General features: G+C 43.9%; 1 protein-coding gene across 1 annotated transcript in view; it reads right to left on the bottom strand.

The window, feature by feature from the left end:
• Positions 1–10,423, bottom strand: part of LOC146008003 (androgen-induced gene 1 protein-like) — a 16,248-nt gene extending 5,825 nt beyond the window's left edge. The window contains exons 1-4 of the mRNA XM_083146852.1: positions 10,073–10,423; positions 6,761–6,901; positions 5,878–5,979; positions 740–855 (exon numbers count right to left, since the gene is read on the bottom strand). Coding sequence (XP_083002978.1) covers positions 740–855; positions 5,878–5,979; positions 6,761–6,901; positions 10,073–10,222 — 509 coding nt within the window. The 5' untranslated portion in view covers positions 10,223–10,423. The remainder of the gene's footprint in view (positions 1–739; positions 856–5,877; positions 5,980–6,760; positions 6,902–10,072) is intronic.
• Positions 10,424–19,355: the final 8,932 nt, after the last annotated feature.

Raw genomic sequence — 19,355 nt, 5'->3', positions numbered from 1 at the left:
CCTAATAAATAACCAGGCTGTTTTGTTGTGGAGAGGTGCCTATTCCCAAAGAGTACTGTGACACATTATTTAAAAGTGCTACAAAAATACATATAGTGTGAATACAGCAAACCACCCTGAAATGCATAGGTTCCTCCACTATATAATGTTACGGTGGATGGTGACTGCATGACAGCTAAAAACATCACACCATTACAGTGCCCCCGACACCCAGGACATGCGGAGTCCATTGTTTTGTGGGGTTTTCTCCTATTGCATAATTGTTCATCTACCTCAGTGGCTCCCAACCCTGGTCCTCAAGTACCCCCAACAGTGCACGTTTTCCAGGTCTCCGCACAGAATCACAATTAGCTCCACCTGTGGATCTTTTAAAATGTGTCTGAATAATGAGTGCACCTGCTGGGTGACCTGGAAAATGTGCACTGTTGGGGGTACTTGAGGACCAGGGTTGGGAACCACTGATCTACCTGAAAGAGTTGATACCCAACTCACTGGATCAAGCTGAACATATCCAGACTTTTTGCATTTAGCGGAGGAAGGAAGTAACAGAGCCCATACCTCAAGCAATCCTTGTATATTTGCTGGTATCTTTTAAAATTAAAATGTATCCGGTTTTACATCAAAATATTATATTGGCAAAATATCAACTGCTCTTGCATTTATTAGGAAAATAAACTTTTGTAACCGCAGGATGCCAACCAAAATATTGCACACATTTTAGTTAATATATACAGCTTACCATGACAGGTATGCTAAGCAGAACAGCATCAGCGTGGCCAGTCCACTTTTCCTGCTGGGATACTGATGTGAGCAAGTGAACAGCTCAAGGAGCATCACTAAAACTACAAAACTGTGCTGTCAAGATAAAACACAGTGTTAATGATGCGAAAAGAAACATACGTACCACAAAGAGAGTGAGATGTATCAAAGCTTGGTCAAAGATAAAAAATACTCCTGTTACAGGCTGAATTGTTGTTACTTTAGCTCTCTCTATTATTTCATGAATCTTTCCCTAAAGGGGCATACACATGTAGAGATGTGTGCTAAGCAATTTTGCCAAGCTATTTAGGGTAGGCGATTTCCTGGTGTCCAGATCTCCCATGGGGAGCACGTACACATGCAGAGATTTGTGCTCAGCGACTTTGCTAAGCAATTTTGCTTAAGCAAAAAATGCCGGGTAGTGGTTCAGAATGAGAGATTGTGATCAGTATCTCTCATTCTGCAATTTGACTAGATTTTGACTGCATGCACTGACTTAGTTAGCAGGAGATATTTCATCTCTTGTGGCATACACACGGAGAGATCTGTGCTTACTTTAGAAAATAGCACAAAATCAAAACACATTTATAAACAACATAATAAACACTAAACCCAAGCCACAGTATTGAATCACGGATAGTCACATGTTCAGTTTATAATTAGCTATTGGGACAAAGGCTACAACTAGCAGCTGGCATACAATCAGTACAACATGTCTATTTATTATCCACTCCAAACATAGCAGATGAGTGGAAGTTTCCATTGGGAAACTATTCTATTGAATAAATTGGGGCTGAGATCTAAAATTGGTGCTATAGTGCATATTTTACTCCAAACTGGTGCACACGGACTCAGTTTCACATACTGAAGGGGTCCCCAGGGTGCGCTCTGCTGTAATCACTGTGTTGTGGCCACATGGGAGCCAGGCTGCGGGCCTGGCTCCACCGATTTCTCTCTAGCTGTGTCTAATTCATTTCTCTCCCTGACACGCTCTCTCTTTCCCTAACAGCCTCCCCCCCCCCCCTTCTCTCCTGGACGCTCTTACTCCTATCTTTCTCTCTTTTCCTCTAATATTCTCTTACTCCTGCTCGCACCCCTCCCTCTGTTCCTCACGCCCCTTTCTCTATCAAATACCCTCTCTTTCTCTCACTCCCTCTTTTTCCATGAAGCTCTCTTACCCTGACCCCGATGCCCTTTGTCTCTCATGCCACTTACTCTTTCTTCTGTTACCCTAAGGAGCATTGTAGTGATGGTGTGTGGGGGAGGTGGTAGAGTTTGGTTAAAGCATAATAATATATGGTGGGACCCAGAAACTGGAGAAGGTCCTCAACTTTATAAAGTGAGGGGTCCCCAGGTCCCACCATTTTTTTTTCACTGAGCATGATAACTGTGGGGTGTTTGTTTAGCACATATGTCTACACACTTCCACCTTTGCAGGAGAATGCAGGACAGATATGTGCCGTTAGAAGCAGGATTAAACTAATATATCCTCTTGCATAACAGGAAGAGATGTCAGGAACACTCATACCTAATGCAGCCCATAATGTTATGAAACATGGACCCAGATAAAAGACTCTGTAGTATGTTTACATTTCTTTACATCTGTCTAACCATTATCTGCTATTAGTTTCAGCAATTATTAAAATGACTCCCAAGCGTCTCCCTCACCAGAGATATGTTACAAACACCCTGAGAACTTTTGACAGGGTGTGGAATTGAAAATGATTTTGGGCCTTATTCTGGTTCACTCCTTCTGGCAAATTCCTTAGATGGACAAAACTATGTGCACTGCAGGTGGGGTAGATGTTACTTGTGCATAGAGAGTTCGATTTAGGTGGGGTTTTTCTTCAAATTGAGAGCTATACTGCAGTGTAAAAATAAAGCAGTCACTATTTACTCTGCACAGAAACAAAATAACTTACCCAAATCTAATTCTCTCTCCACATTTTATATTTGCCCCCCTGCAGTGCACATGGTTTTGTCCATCTAAGAAGGAATTTGGCAGAATAAGGCCCTATGGGGGTTATTCTAGTCCATTCTTTCTGACAAAATCCTTCTTAGATGGACAAAACCATGTGCAATGCGGGTGGGGCAGATGTAACTTGTGCAGAGAGAATTAGATTTGGGTGGGGTTTTTCTTCAAAGTGAGATCTATATTGCAGTGTAAAATCATGCAGTCAGTATTTTCCCTGCACAGAAACAAAATAACTTACCTAATTCTCTCTGAACATGTTACATCTGCCCCCCTGCAGTGCACATGGGGGTTTATTCTAGTTCATTCTTTCTGACAAAATCCTTCTTAGATGGACAAAACCATGTGCACTACAGGGGGGCAGATGTAACATGTGCAGAGAGAATTAGATTTGGGTGAGTTATTTTGTTTCTGTGCAGGGAAAATACTGACTGCATGATTTTACACTTCAATATAGATCTCACTTTGAAGAACAACCCCACCCAAATCTAATTCTCTCTGCACAAGTTACATCTGCCCCACCCGCAGTGCACATGGTTTTGTCCATCTAAGAAGGATTTTGTCAGAAAGAATGGACTAGAATAACCCCCATAGTTTTGTCCATCTAAGAAGGATTTTGTCAGAAAGAATGAACTAGAATAAACCCCTTTATGAGAGGGGCTGAGATTCTGGCTTGGAACATCATACCAAACACTATCTCACAGTCCGATGTGGGAATTATGCCAACCATTATCACGAATGCAGTAGTAGCGCCATATTTTTATAGGTGACAACTTAACAGGACTATTGCTCCACATACACCCAGATGAGGACTTCAGGAGGGGTGATAGAGACAAGAATGTGAACTCACTTTCAGCCTCTATCATGCTTTTTCCTCCCCCTGCTTCTCCGGTCACTAGCAGTTCACTACAGGAGTGAGCGTCAATGTGAGGACAATACTTTGTATCCTACACACTCATGTGATTTGAACTGCACCCTAATGAAACAACCAGAATGACAATGGGTTGTAGAGGACCTCCCCCTGCCCACAAAACACTAAAATAAACTTTGGGGTGTTTGTGTGAGATAAGTGACCCTAAAGGAGGCACTTATATACACACTACCTGGCGCTCGGCAAATACAATTGTTCTAATTTGGATATATCAAAGAAATAATAATATAGGAAGATCCTACAGCTGCAGCATACACTCCTGTGAGCCCGTCTAGGCACACAGAGAAAGAAGAAATAGATGGGGGGGGGGTTGGAGTGAATTGCGCTGCTGGTTGTAATTGATAACACACTAATTGGCTGTATAAAGAAAAATGCAGGACACACTGTATTCTTTTTTATATAAATTTTTATCTAGAAAAAACACATAAATTTACAATACACATATACAATAATGAATAAAAAATATATAATACACTAAGAGATGGGATCCCAGTTAAGCAGCTAATTAGCTTAAATAACGTCACAGTATATACTGTTAAACTCAGCAAGGTTAAATCAAGCCAAAATTGTCGTTATTCTGCAGGTAGAGAATAAAGCAGGTAGATAAATCCGGACTTAAATAAGACTGGCCAGTCAAATAAGTGGTATAATGCAGTCACATTAATAGATGCTCACCAGAATAGTAGAGTCCGTACAGGATATTTAGATAGATATATGCAGGTCTAAGGAGCCCCTCAGATAGAATGAAGACTCCTCTCGGCGGAGCGCCGGCAGATTTTCACCGCAGTGTGAGGTGAAGTCACCGTGCAATCAGCGGTGATAAGGAGTAATAAGGTGCCGTCCTGCTGTGCTCCACGAACTCCTCTGGCTCACGTTGCTGGGTTGTATGCAGCTGATGGCCGGCAGCTCAGGGTGGGAGTGAGCCGCACTTCAGCTGAGGATGGATGGAAGCCCAGTCCGCAGTGAGCCCAGGGAGGGATAGAGTGGGGGGGAAAATGCACTCTCCCGAAGTGAAGCCGGTGGTCAGAGGCTTTAAGCGGCTAAGTGCCGGTGGCGTCTTGCACGAAATTGTGCTGCTGGCTTGATGGATGTGAGGTGGCTAATTGCCGATGGTGTTGAACGGCTAGCGCTGCCTCCTTGAAGTTAGCTGAGATAAAGCTGGCTGGATCACCTTCTCAAGTGGATAAGGATAACGTGTCAACGCGTTTCGTCCCCTATTGTATTCTGGTAACTGTCTTGAAAAAGTTCCCAGAATACAATAGGGGACGAAACGCGTTGACACGTTATCCTTATCCACTTGAGAAGGTGATCCAGCCAGCTTTATCTCAGCTAACTTCAAGGAGGCAGCGCTAGCCGTTCAACACCATCGGCAATTAGCCACCTCACATCCATCAAGCCAGCAGCACAATTTCGTGCAAGACGCCACCGGCACTTAGCCGCTTAAAGCCTCTGACCACCGGCTTCACTTCGGGAGAGTGCATTTTCCCCCCCACTCTATCCCTCCCTGGGCTCACTGCGGACTGGGCTTCCATCCATCCTCAGCTGAAGTGCGGCTCACTCCCACCCTGAGCTGCCGGCCATCAGCTGCATACAACCCAGCAACGTGAGCCAGAGGAGTTCGTGGAGCACAGCAGGACGGCACCTTATTACTCCTTATCACCGCTGATTGCACGGTGACTTCACCTCACACTGCGGTGAAAATCTGCCGGCGCTCCGCCGAGAGGAGTCTTCATTCTATCTGAGGGGCTCCTTAGACCTGCATATATCTATCTAAATATCCTGTACGGACTCTACTATTCTGGTGAGCATCTATTAATGTGACTGCATTATACCACTTATTTGACTGGCCAGTCTTATTTAAGTCCGGATTTATCTACCTGCTTTATTCTCTACCTGCAGAATAACGACAATTTTGGCTTGATTTAACCTTGCTGAGTTTAACAGTATATACTGTGACGTTATTTAAGCTAATTAGCTGCTTAACTGGGATCCCATCTCTTAGTGTATTATATATTTTTTATTCATTATTGTATATGTGTATTGTAAATTTATGTGTTTTTTCTAGATAAAAATTGATATAAAAAAAGAATACAGTGTGTCCTGCATTTTTCTTTATACAGCCAATTAGTGTGTTATCAATTACAACCAGCAGCGCAATTCACTCCAACCCCCCCCCAACTAAAATAAACTTTGGTCAACTGGGAAAAACCCTTACCATTACGTGATTCAGCCAATGCGGAATTATGCTGTCCAGTTCCTTTGGGTAGACAAGTTCCCGATCGTAATTGTAAATGCTCCAGAATGAGGTTACTACAAACTAGAGGAGAAAATATTTTTAAAAAGAAACTCCATTTGCATCAAAATTATTTTTCCAGTCATACTTATTTAATCTCCTAACATTTATATACATATCACGGCTGGTGTACTTGTTAGCATTACTGCCTTCAGGTCATGGGTTCAATTCCCACCATGGCCCTAACTGTGCGGAGTTTGTATATTTTGACCGTGCTTGCGGGAGTTTACTCCAGTATGCTCCCACATTCCAAAAATATAATGGTAGGTTAATTGGCTAGCAACAAAAATTAACCCTAGAATGTCTGTGTATATATGTGGTAGGGAATATAGATTGTAAGCTCCACTGGGGCAGAGACCGATGTGAATGTTCTAATATTCTCTGTAAAGCGCTGCAGAATATGTGTGCGCTATATAAGAAACTGGTAATAAATAAATATCAACTGTTTGGATGCATGCCCAGTTTATATTAATTTACTCATTAAAACCTAAACAGATAAAAGGAATAGTGCCTTTACGTGGCCAATTATAGTGTTTACTCGAGGTGCAGGGTGCTGATTAGTGAGGAGGGCCTATTTTAATTTTAAAATGCAAAACTTCTGACGGGATGCATTGTACAGCAACATCATCTGTATCGATACATCTGGTCTAAAATTTTGCCCTCAAATGTAAAATGCCTTCCTCACTGATCACCACCCTGCACCTAGAGTGAACACTACATTATGAAAATAGAACACTGATTCAAAAGACATATGCAATCAGTAGTTTTTTTGTAAATGACCAATTTATGAAGAAGAGAATCTTACCGCACTGATCGGGAATGCCAGAATAGAAAAGGTGCGATCCTTCAGCCATGACAGAAATAAGCAGATTCGGTTCCTATTGGAGAGACACAGCTGGACCAGGTCACATGAGACACAGAAGCCAAAAAATACCGTCTGAAGAACCTGGAAAAAGCAATAATGCATTGTGACACACTGACCATTAATATACTGTTCTTTTTATTTACAGAAAAACCTTTATTTATCAGAGGTTGAGGTTTGGAGATGCAGAAGACTTGCAATCAGGCAGACATGTTATTTAAACAAGAACAGTGATGCTACTCTAACTTCAAGAACAAAACATTAGCAATCCTATAATAATGTATTGACAATAGGAACATCACTGTAATCTTTATTTGCGGTTGTTGGAAGCATGATTAGGTCTACTTGTTTTAACGCTGACAACACCTTCCACTTATCTCTGTTATTATCTATTCCCACTAGATAACTTTTTGAACAATTTGGTCATTTCCAACAGATCTGAGCGACAAATTGTTCATATTGTCCAGTATGGATGCACTATGCCGCTGATGATGCACACTCCCGCGCATCATCAGCGGCATCTTTTCACGCATGCAGGCTGATGGCAGACACTGTTAGCGTAGGCCAGGTTGCCGAATGTAACATGGGTAACATGGCCACCCCAGTCGCTGATTTCACTGCTGGCATCAGCGCTCATGTAAGCACTTGAGCTCCCCCACCAGATCTTGGTGCCTGCGAGAGATCTCTGGGTACACACATCACCTAGTGTGTAACCCAGCATTAGATACAAATTGAAAGAGTCAATGAATAAAATGCATTCTGTGTATCTCTAAGTCATTAACCAGATCTCCAGAGCACTGCAGAAGAGTCTGCTCAGATTAGTTCACAACACGTCCGACACATTTAGTGTTCATTCTAGCACCCAGCATATTTGAAAACCCATGCAGTTCCTCTTCCCTGCCTGGGGTGTTGCTGTCTGCTATGGTGTTTCTAGCACAGGTCTGGTTTGCATTTCAGTGCTGATATACAGACCACACTGTGCTAGAAGCACTACAGCAGACAGCGACACCCCAGGCAGGGAAGAGGGACTACATTGGTATTCAAATATGGCGGGTGCTAGAATAAACACTACATTTATATTATACCCAGTTCTCACTGCAGGCAAATTCCCGGGTCTATCATGTCGACCCAGAAATTTGCCTTTTAACACGGTTTTTTTTTTGCAGTGTGAACGGGTCGCATACCCGGATCTCATACACAGGTAAAACCCTTCTTTTTTCCCCGTGTTTGAGATCCGGGTATGCAGACACGGGTTGACCCGTTCTCACTGCATAAAAACCCATGTTAAAAGGTAAATTACCGGGTAGAACTTCTTCACCCGGGAATTTGCCTTGCAGTGAGAACGGGGGTCAGTCCCCGGCATTTTAATGCCGGGTGAAAGTCGTGTATTTCTCACTGGCAGTGAGAACACGGCATTACTACCACAACACCAAGAGGTTAATTAATCATAGGAAGAGTCCAGAGATAGGACTTCATCCTACATAATCCCCACAGAATTACAGACTTTGCTCACTGCCTCCAGCCATAGTTTCTCCATGTAAACATGGCAAGGCCTTTTTTCTCTATTTCGCTATCTCAGAACGAGGCGGGCATGGAAAAATATACTTCAAATAAAGAATGCAGATTTCTCATTAGACCATTCCTTTTCTCATGTTGGGGAGACAACCTTTATAATTACATAAAAGGCAACAACATGCCAAGGGCAAAGATTGTGGCGACTGAAAGGTACAGAGATTGATACAGCGTGAAAAAAATAACCCTGAGGATAGCAAGAAAAAAACCCAAGGTAAATGCTATTCAAACTAGCAGGAAGCATCGTAGTGCGATTCCAGTGGCTACTGCACAAGTTTCTGAGAAAATGGCACAGTCGCCATTCTCCACTGATTTCCTTACCATGCATGCGCAAAGCGCAGGAAAAATGGCCAATGCATCATTATCCTGGTGATTTCTGCATTGCTGCCAATGCGGAACTCCAAAGGGCAAGTACTGTACCACGGGGGCCAGTTATAAGTATGTATAGACACCATATGGCAAATCACATCGCACCTCGGATCCGGGTTGAGGTGTGGTGTGAAAGCACCACAGTTGAACAACCCAGCAATTCGACCTGGGTTAGAAGAAGGGTTAATCCCAGGTCGCTCTCTGTATAATGTATGTCCCAGGATTAGTGTAAAAGCACCAAAACCGGGTCCAACCAAGGATCACGATCCCGGGTCTGACCTGGCTTAGGTGAGTATTCTGTCACCCGCTGCTATTTCCAATGGGGGAAATAGCAGCGGGTGCCTAATCGATGCTGTCTTTCCCAACAGCATTGGAAAGGCATCTCGGCTGAACGGACCTGATTTTAAAAGCAGTTGAGTCCATTTTGCTAAGAACGGCTGCAGGTTGTCGAGATTACGGCTGTATTTCAACGATCCATTGACGTTTCTTGAGGACATGCCCTCTTTTTGTAATTCGGCAGGCGGGACATTAATTCCGGCCTGCCGAATATCAGTCAAGCGGGTCAAGACTGCCGGGACGTCCCAATAGTCGTGACCTGGGATTAAATACCCCCCATAGCGATGTGAAAGGGGTATAATAAACATGTGTGGCAATATACAGTAAGTGATCACACTTCACACTAATCTCCTTACTGACATTACTCACCGCAATTTCTGGACACTAGAACATACAGTATGAAATCTTTCACACAAATGACTAGGGACCAGATGCACTAAGCTTCAAAAGTGATAAAATGGAGAGTGATAAACAGCTACAATACCTGTCATGTCACAGACTGTGTTTGAAAAATGTCAGGCAGGAGCTGATTGGTTGGTTGTATATTACTCTCCATTTTATCACTTTTGAAGCTTAGTGCATCTGGCCCTAGATGTATACCACATGATGTCTCAGATGTGGAAATATATGTCTGCACAGTATGCAGGAGTTTGGTGAATTTGGGAGAATGTGTTTGTATATTGCATATTGGCAAAAATGTTAAATGCTAAGTGGCACATCCTAAACACTGTGCTAATAGGATAGCCCTTGGCTGAAACTATTATCCCTGATGCCGGCATCATTTGCATGGAAATAACTAAGGAGTAAATTCATTCATAGCTACTATATTAAAAAAAAAAAAAGTTGGTTTTCGTTATGTTATTGCTTTTCCCATGTCAGACATGACCAAATTGTTTCCTCCCCCTATAGTACAGTCGCTGCATGCCTAGGACACCACACAGATCATGCAGACATGCAAAGAGAACCACCATGTCTCACCTGGTTAATGAAGGTCAAGAATTTCCACCTGCCCCCGTATGTGTTAGCCCCATGCGCCAGGGACGAACTGGTGAACGCCACATTCTGATAAACGCCGAAAACATTCCAAGATAAAAATGCCAGATGAAGGACAATCCCCAGCGCCGCCATGTTGGTAGCGGCCGGCCCGGCACTACCTCCTGAAGGAGCGTGTCACCGTATAACGCTCACTCAAAGCTAACTAAGCGGGCAGCAGGGTGTTGTCTACAGATCAAAGGGCACACACAGAAGCTCAAACTGAGAGAAGAAAACGTGTAGCTATAGAAATGTCTTCCCTAGCTGTTCTCATTGTAGCCCAGCGGCGGCCATTTTTCCGGAGACCAAAATTTGTCTGGTGACAGTCAGGCATATTGTACTTTTGTTAAAGAGAGGAGCAAAATTTCCCATCTATTAATCTCAGCGGCTGGTCTTTAATGTGTTTCAGGTAAAAGAGACGTTTTTGGTTTATTTGTATATCTAGTGTCATATTAGCATGGCTGCAGTGCCAGGGAAGTGAATCCATATTCCTAAAACAGTTCTGAGTAAGTTGTAAGACTGTATCCTTGGAAAATAAATATCTTTCCCTGCATATGTGTTTCCATGGTAAATTTCTGAGAATAAATGTAGTACAACTCATGTTATGGTACTAAAAGGACTAACATGCCTTCCAAACTACTGAGTCCATGGTCTCTTCTGAGAGGAGAGGAGGGCATGATGGTAGTGTCATTTGAAGGGTCTTTAAGGGTGCCTACAGACCGCATTAGCTTTCACTGTAGAAATATAGAAATGTGGAGCACATGCATTATGTCGCTGATGAAAAGGAGACACTGAGCAATATGATTGCTTAGCAATATAATCGTATTGCTTCGTGTGTATGGATCTTAACTCTCTCTGCACGTTATATCTGCCCCACCTGCAGTGCACATGGTTTTGTCAATTAGAGAGAGAATTTGCTATTGTGAGTGAATCAGAATCAGGCCTTATATGTGTTTTGTCTAATCTGGAATAATAACCTGAAATTCTGGAGTCTCCTTAACATTCCTAGAGTTTAGTCATATCACCTTCTCAACCTTCTCCATTTCTCCAAAGTCTATAATACCAAAATCATGCAAGCCTCCTCTAACGGGTGTGGTATAGGGTTCCGACAGTCATTAGCCCGACGTCGGGATCCCGACTGGCTGGACTCAGACAGCATGGCGAGCGCAACAAAGCCCCTTGTGGGCTCGCTGCACTTGTCACGATGTGGGCACGGTGGCTCGCTACACTCGTTATCTATTCTATATGGGGGTCGTGGACCCCCACGAGGGAGAATAGCCGGTGGCCGTCAAGAACCCGTCTGTCGGTGCTTTAACAGTCAAGATCCCAACGTCGGGTAAATGACTGTCGGGATCCCGACAGTCGGGACCCTGTCCGGCACCCCCTCTAACCCCCAGAAATACTAATGCTATTGATTTTCAACAACTTTCTACCTCTCTGCAACAACTGCTCTCACCCATTTTATACACTTGCCTGTCCTGAGACAGCTGCATCCCACCTGAACCAGACTCTGCAAGCAGCCCTTGAGGAAGTTGCTCCAGCTACTCCTCACAATCCATGTAGGCTTAGATGCCAACCGTGGCACTTTAAATTAACAAGACACCTGCAAAAACTCATAGATTTGAACGTCAGTGACGTAAATCTCGAAATCCAAGTGACTTCATCACATTTAAGACTACCTACCACTCCTATCGTAATGCTCTGCACACTGCTAAACAAACATATTGCTAAAATCCAAGATAAAATGGCATGCTCTGCCTCAGCCAATGACTTGCTCACTTCCTTTCCGGAGCCCTTTGCCATTTTCTCCTCATTTGAACCCACAAGTGAGGATGAAGTTTCAACACTCTTGTGATCCTCCTACTCCACTAACTCTCCTCTTGATCCTATACCCTAAGTAAGTAATGTTCGGTCTTCTGTGCTTATCCCAAACTTAACTAAAATCTGTAACCTCTCTCTCTCTCTACTGGTATCTTTCCTTCTCTGGTCAAGCATGCACTTATTACTCCTATTCTAAAAAAACACAATTCTGATCTAAACTGTCTCTCCAACTACCATCCTATTTCAGCTCCCATGCCTCACCGAGCTATTTGAGAGACTTGCCTACTCTCGCCTCACACACTTTCTTAACTCTTACACCCTATTAGACCCACTTCAGTCAGGCTTTCGCTCTCAAAACAGCAGCACTGACTAAAGTAGTCAGTAAAGATCTGGCCACTGCTAAATCTAAAGGTCATTTCTTACTTGTTATTCTTCTAGATCTCTGCTGCCTTTTGACACTGTTGACCACTCCCTTCTCATACAAACACTACAATCCCTAGGTCTTCAGAATGCAGCCCTTTCTTGGTTCTCATCCTTCCTATATAATTGCTCTTTTAGTTTTTGCTTCTCTGATTCTACCTCCTCCTCACTACCTCTGTCAGTTGGTGTACCACAGGGCTCAGTCTAAGGTGCTCTGCTTTTCTCAATCTATGCAAGAAAACAGAAAGAGAAGAATTGTCCTTTCTAGGTGCACCAAATAATGATAAAATTTAACTTTTATTTAACTATTTAAAAGCTGCAAATTTTTTAAAAGAACACATATAGACAGTGAATGGGAATCATACAGTGTGGGTATTTAAAACACAGGTGGCAAGCAGATAGCACGCTAATTCTATTAGTAATATATTATAGGTGTGTCACTTTATTGGCGTTATGTATGAACCGATATTAATAAATGCTTATTTTAGCAGTGCTAGATATAGATCGGTTTAAGTGGTCCTTCTTTAATGAATGCCTCCCCAGGGGGGTCTCCTCTCAAGTATATCCCAATAGTGGTCAATACAGGGTATCGCACTGCAAGCCTGCAAGTGACTGATTACCCTGAACAAATAGAGTTGATTCTAATCCAGGTGAGACAATTCATGTGGGTACACACTAGTGATTGTATCCTCAATTACAGTGACTCTTCTCCCTTAAATAATTCCCTCTGCATAAACTGACTTTAATTAATTGATTCTCAGACAATGGGGTATAGTCAGAAAACATTAATTGGGATACAATTACTACCCTGCCCAACCACTGTGTCCCACTGCAAGCCTGTATGTGGGTTGCCGTGGATCTGCGGACTCTCTGCAAACACCTGTGCCATAGCAATATAGACGGTGTTGCTTAGTTAAGGGAGTGGAGGTACACTGTGTAAGGTACAATAAAAGTCCAGAGCCCTGATTAAGCTAATCTGCGAAGCGCGTACCGGCTAGCGGTGCGCAGGCAGAGTAGCACTCTTTGTTATTTTTCTTATTGTATTTTGATTATGTGTTTACCCGCGTTATGATACCGCAGCCCTTGTAAGGGTTTTGATTGTACCTTACACAGTGTACCTCCACTCCCTTAACTGAGCAACACCGTCCATAGTGCTATGGCACAGGTGTTTGCACAGAGTCCGCAGATCCACGGCGGACATTCACCCGATGTCAGGATCCCGACTGTCAAAACATTGACAGCCGGGTTCCCGACGGCCATCGGCTATTTTCCCTTATGGGGGTCCATGACCCCCATAGAGGGTGAATAGAATAGGTGGCTCGCGTAGCGAGCCACCACGCCCACAGCGTGGCGAGCGCAGCAAGCCCGAAAGGGGCTTTGTTGCGCTCGCCATGCTGTCTGGGTCCGGCCAGTCAGGATCCCGACATCGGGATAATGACTGTCGGGATCCCGACTGTCAGACCCCTATACCACACTCGCCAAGAAGTAGAGGGCACACATTAATTTCTGCAGCCCAGACACTGCATAGTTGGCACCAAAATAAGGGTTCAAATCATCTCTCACCTGCTCATATAAGTTCAAAAGGTTAGTGCGGTTCAGCCGAAACATCCCCACAACCTGTTGATCAGAGAGCGAGTCCAGGTACAGCCTAGCACGATACCTATGTAAAGCATGCAGTAATCGGGGTACCTGGATCTGGCGTGCAGCAGCCTCCCTCCACCTGCGCAGCTCCTCCTCTGCACAATCTCATCTCTCAAACCCTCACAGGTGTCTTTAATTATGTTTGGGTATATGTAGGGAAGTTTATGAATAAAATTGTGGACACCTGTGTGAAAATTAACCATTTCTGCATTTGTACAAAGTTGCTTTTGGGTCAATTCGTCCCATCAGGACCTGGTCTGCATCATTGGCGATTTTTAGACACTTTTGAAATGCAAATTCCGTTAGCGCATTCTATTCAATAAGCGGTTTATATACTTTTCAATGCGAAAACATCTGGATGTGATAAAAATGCGAATTAAAACCGGGAAGTGAAAAAGTGATTTTTCGCACAAAATGTGCGATTTACGTGACTTAGTGCACCCTATTAAGTAAGCAATTTCGTCAAAATGTGCAAAAACGCCATTTTGTTTCATAAATATTGCACAAATTCAACTAGCGCATCCTATTAAATGTCACCCTAAATCGGTATCTAAATCCTGTTACATGCATCTAAAAAACATATCCAAAATTTGTCCACACCTTACACAATACACTGCAAAAACTCTAATCCATGCACTCATTATATCACGCATTGACTATTGCAATTGCCTCCTTACCGGTCTTCCTAAGAAAAGACTCTCACTACACTACTACAATCCATTTTGCAAGGCTGATCTTCCTGGCTAGACATTTAGGGTGAAATTTACTAAGATGTGAAATACACTTCACAGGTCATGTTGCTATGGGCAGCCAATCACATCCTGTCTACTATCTTCTAGAGGGTGGTAAATAATGCCCCTTTCAGACCGCACATATGAACCGTTACATTGCCTTTTTTTACCATTTCAAAATGGTAATGTGTGCGGTCTAAAAGGTGCAGAGTGATTTTACCGTTTCCAAAAAAACTGTTTTTGGAAACGGTAAATATGGAGGGTCCTACCCGTTTCAGACCCGTTTATTTGGTGTCTAGAACGGGTCTGAAACGGTATTCCCCCCCCCAGCGCAGGGAAGGGAATGGTCGCGCAGGGGGTCCCTGCAAGTGTCCGGGGCACTGTGTCCTGCCCTGCCCGGGGTGAGAGTGGGGGCTGCTAATACTGCTGGCGGCGCAGTGGAGGTGAGCGGGGACGGGCGGTTCTGGCTGGGGTGCGGGCGGCTGTCCGCCCTGTCTCACTGTCAGCCTGCAGGTTCCGGAGCGGGGCAGCAGCGGAGTGCGGGCAGCCGATGTGGATGTCCTGCTGCCTCCTCACCCTCTGGGACGGGGGGCGGGGGGGGTACCCTTTTTGCACTATGCTCTGAGAGACGGCGCTGAGACACAGGCAGCAGCAGCGCATGGTGTGCTGATGATGAGAGGGACGGAGAGCTTCAGCGGTGCAGCTGATGGAGAGCAGGCAGGGGGGCGCATGGTGAGGTGATGCCCCCCCTGCCCGCTCTCCAATAGCTGCACCGCTGGCTGCTCTCCGTCCCTCTCATGATCAGCGCCGTCTCTCCGAGCATAGTGAAAAGCGGTACCCCCCCCCCCGGCCAGCACAGGGAATCGGGCGAAGATTCCTCTCACTGTACCCAGCATGCCGCCGCCCCCCAGCTCCGTGTGAGGGCGCATGATGGGCAGTGACCGGCAGGGGGGCTGGATGTACAACAACCGCCGGTGGGGAGCCGAGGAGGTGAGAGGGGATGGGAGGCTCAGGCTGGGCTGCCAGCGTCAGTCTGTCCTGTCTCAGGCGGTGTACCTGCAGCCGGCTCACCGCTCTCACCATCAGGCTGCAGGTCCCGGAGCGGGGCGGTCGCGGCTGCTACCTCCAGCAGTGGAGTGCGGGCAGAGCCAGATGCTGACATGTGAGGTCTTCCCGGGATGTCCCGCTGCCTCCCCGCCCTCCCCGGAGGGGGGGGGGGTGTGTGTGTGTGTGTGTGGACGCTGCTCCGGGGGAATGGAGCAAGGAGACACCTGTATACTGGTCCCCAGTGTCCCCCCGACCAGCGCTGCCAACCGCAGAGCGGCCACTGCACAGCGGGTCTCCCCATATAGGAGCAGGGGAAAAGAGGTGTCTCCCCTGTCCTCAGCAGCATCTGATCCTGGCTGACTGTCCAGGTGTGTGTGTGTGGGGGGGGGGGCTGCCTGCACTGGCTTTGACCCTGAATTTGAAAACTTTTCACAAAACGGGAAAAGGGAGTGAGTGGTGCGCTATCAACAGCTGCTGGCACTGGGTTGTCAGACCCAAAATTTATATAGGAAGAAAAAAGGAATGTGCCAGCGCTGGCTGAATAATTAGAAAGACCAGACGGTATCTCAAAAATATTACAAATGTAATTATGCATATCTAAAAACAATCAAGAAAAATAATAAACACATAAAAATAATGCTGGAATTTAAAAATGAGCACAGGATGCTTGATAGATATTGCGGAGCTCCACAAACGTGGAATAAGAAGTATAAAGTTAGTGATATTACCATCTGTAGACTCTGGTATGATTGATGGAAACACCAGGAGATGGGTGTAATGAAGTCCTGTTTGAGATTACCCTGTGAAGGGGTGCAAAATGCTTCTCCCTATTTGGCGTCTTCTCCTTGTTTTCGCTGGATGATTAGGAACTTGGCTTAAGTCCCATAAAACAATTTGTAATCCAATGTAGAAATTAGGAGATGATGGACGTCTGTGGGAGAGGGGACATCACTTGAAGAGATGGAAGATGGTGAATTGAATACAGCTCAACGCGTTTCCCCGGATGTTTGTTGTCCGGCTTCCTCAGGAGCAAGTGTGTGAGGTGAGCTCTGAGCTCAGTTTAAATAGCAAAGAGCTAATTGCTCATTAGGTGCATCTGTGCGTAAGTGCTCAGGTTTAAAAATACAAAAATGCAAATAGCAATTGAAATACAATAAAATGAGAACCGTCTGGATATTTTAATAGATAATAGAATAATGTAGGAGGCAGCATAAATGAATTATAAATGGCTTTTAAACCTTTTTAAACCTTTTGAAATGTGGGCACGGAGTACTGACCCCTGACCCTTAGGTCACATGATCGCATACGAATGTAAACATACATGAATATAGCACACAATATGGATTCAGCTAGAAATGGAGTATATGGTAGGTACCTGGTGCTGGATGGGGTGCGCAGGAGACCCCCGCCCGCCGCTGATTGCCGGTATCAGCGATACGCGGGGTGAGGTCCGCACGCGCATCCCCTCCAGCGTCTGCCGCGTTGCTAGGAGACGACGTACGTACGGCGCGACAACGTGTCGCGTCATACGGCGTCTTCCGGCAACAGAGCCTGCGCCCCGCCCGCCACCCAGTCTAGCGGGCGAATCGTTGTAAGCCCGATCACATGGGGCATGTACGTATGCGGTTCACTCGCTGCTAGGCAACGGGGAGGGACGCAAGCTGTGGTGAGATGTAAAAACCACCCAGAGATAAATCCACCACGAGGGATTACAGGAAACAGACCATAGTGACTCCTATGAATGAATGAGAAGGCTAAATACATTGGATAATATTAATTGATGTATTGTTATCCACAAAGAGAAGTAAATCATACATTGTAAAATTAATTGTTATAGACAGAAAACATGAATATAGAAGGAGTAGAATATATATATATATATATATATATATATATATATATAAATATATAAAAAATGAGTACATTGTAACATGACAGAGACTATACAATTAATATCAATATAATGATTGTTTTATTTGAGATATATACAATTTGGATAGAAATGCAGATAGAGAGATACATACAAGATGAAAAATGTATATAAATGCTAAATAGAGGAGAGAGGTCTAGAGGACAGAATTCAATTCAATTGTTTCATTTAGACCCTCAGGATGTAGGGAATTGAATTTTAGGGTCCAAAAGACCTCTCTTTTACACAATAAATTGTATCTGTCCCCTCCTCGTGTTGTGGAGGCAACATGTTCGAGACCTACAATTTTTAAACATGTGGGATCAGATAAATGTTTAACTTTATAGTGGCGAGATACACTATGTAGCATGTAACCCTTTAAAATGTTTCTCCTATGTTCCATAAATCTGGTACGTAGATTCCGAGTCGTTCTACCAATGTAGGATAAGTTACAACTACATTTCATAAGATAAATAATATATGCAGAATCACAGTTCATGAAACTTTTAGAAATTAATGGGGGTTCCGAAGGTGATATAACTATTGGTGTTTTGTTTTTAGGAACATGATTGCACATGATACATTTGTTCTTCCCACATTTAAAAAAACCTTTGGGTTTATCAGGGAGCCATGATAAACGGTCATCTGTTCTGATATTAATATTAGATTTGTTTTTGGATAGATGACTGGGAGCTAGTATAGTTTTAAGTGTTTTGTTCTTTTTATAAATGACTATGGGTTGTTGTGGGATAATGTCGGACAATACTTTGTCTTGTAACAACACTATAGTTACTATACTATAGTTACGTACTATGTTTTTTATGTCTTTTGAACAACTATTAAATTTGCTTATGAATGCCATATCTCTTACTTCTTGTTTTGTCTTATTTTTAGGAATTTTAGGTTTCAATAGAGTTTTCCTGTCTATTTCCAAGACTTGATTGTATGCATTTTGTATCAAATCTTCAGGATATTCTCTATCATGGAAGGACGTGGATAGAGTTTGTGCCTGACTAATAAATTTTTCTGTATTGGTGCAATTGCGCCGTAAACGCATAAATTGTCCCTTGGGGATGTTAGTTATCCAAGGGCTATGATGTGCACTTTTATAATGAATATATTAATTTGTACTAACAGGTTTAATATAATTGGAAGAAATGATTTTGTCTTGACAAATCTCGAGAGTGACGTCCAGGAAGTCCACAGAGGTCTTGTTAAAAGTATGAGTGAAGGACAAATTATAAAGATTGGAATTAAGTGAACTTACAAATAGTGATGCTGAATTTATGTCCCCATCCCAAATAATAATCAAATCATCGATGTAACGGCCATAGAAGACCAGGCTCGCCCCCCAGCCGCCACCCCACACATGGGTCTCCTCCACCTCACCCATGTATAGGTTTGCATAGCTGGGTGCGAACCTGGTCCCCATGGCCGTCCCCATCGTCTGTAAATAATAATCACCGTGAAAAGTGAAATAATTATGAGTGAGAATATAAGTGATACTATCCAGAATGAATTCCCTATGCTCCGATGACAATGACTCGTCCTCCATAAGTCTTCTCTGCATAACCTCACATCCTAGTTGGTGGGGTATGTGGGTATACAGGGCACTGACATCTAACGTGAGGAAGGCATAATTTTCCTTCCACACAATAGG

This window comes from Crinia signifera, chromosome 6, assembly GCF_055691185.1.
Source record: "Crinia signifera chromosome 6, ASM5569118v1, whole genome shotgun sequence".
NCBI lineage: Eukaryota > Metazoa > Chordata > Amphibia > Anura > Myobatrachidae > Crinia > Crinia signifera.
The sequence above is the reverse complement of the archived record's forward strand: the minus strand, read 5'-3'. Positions and strand labels throughout refer to the sequence as shown.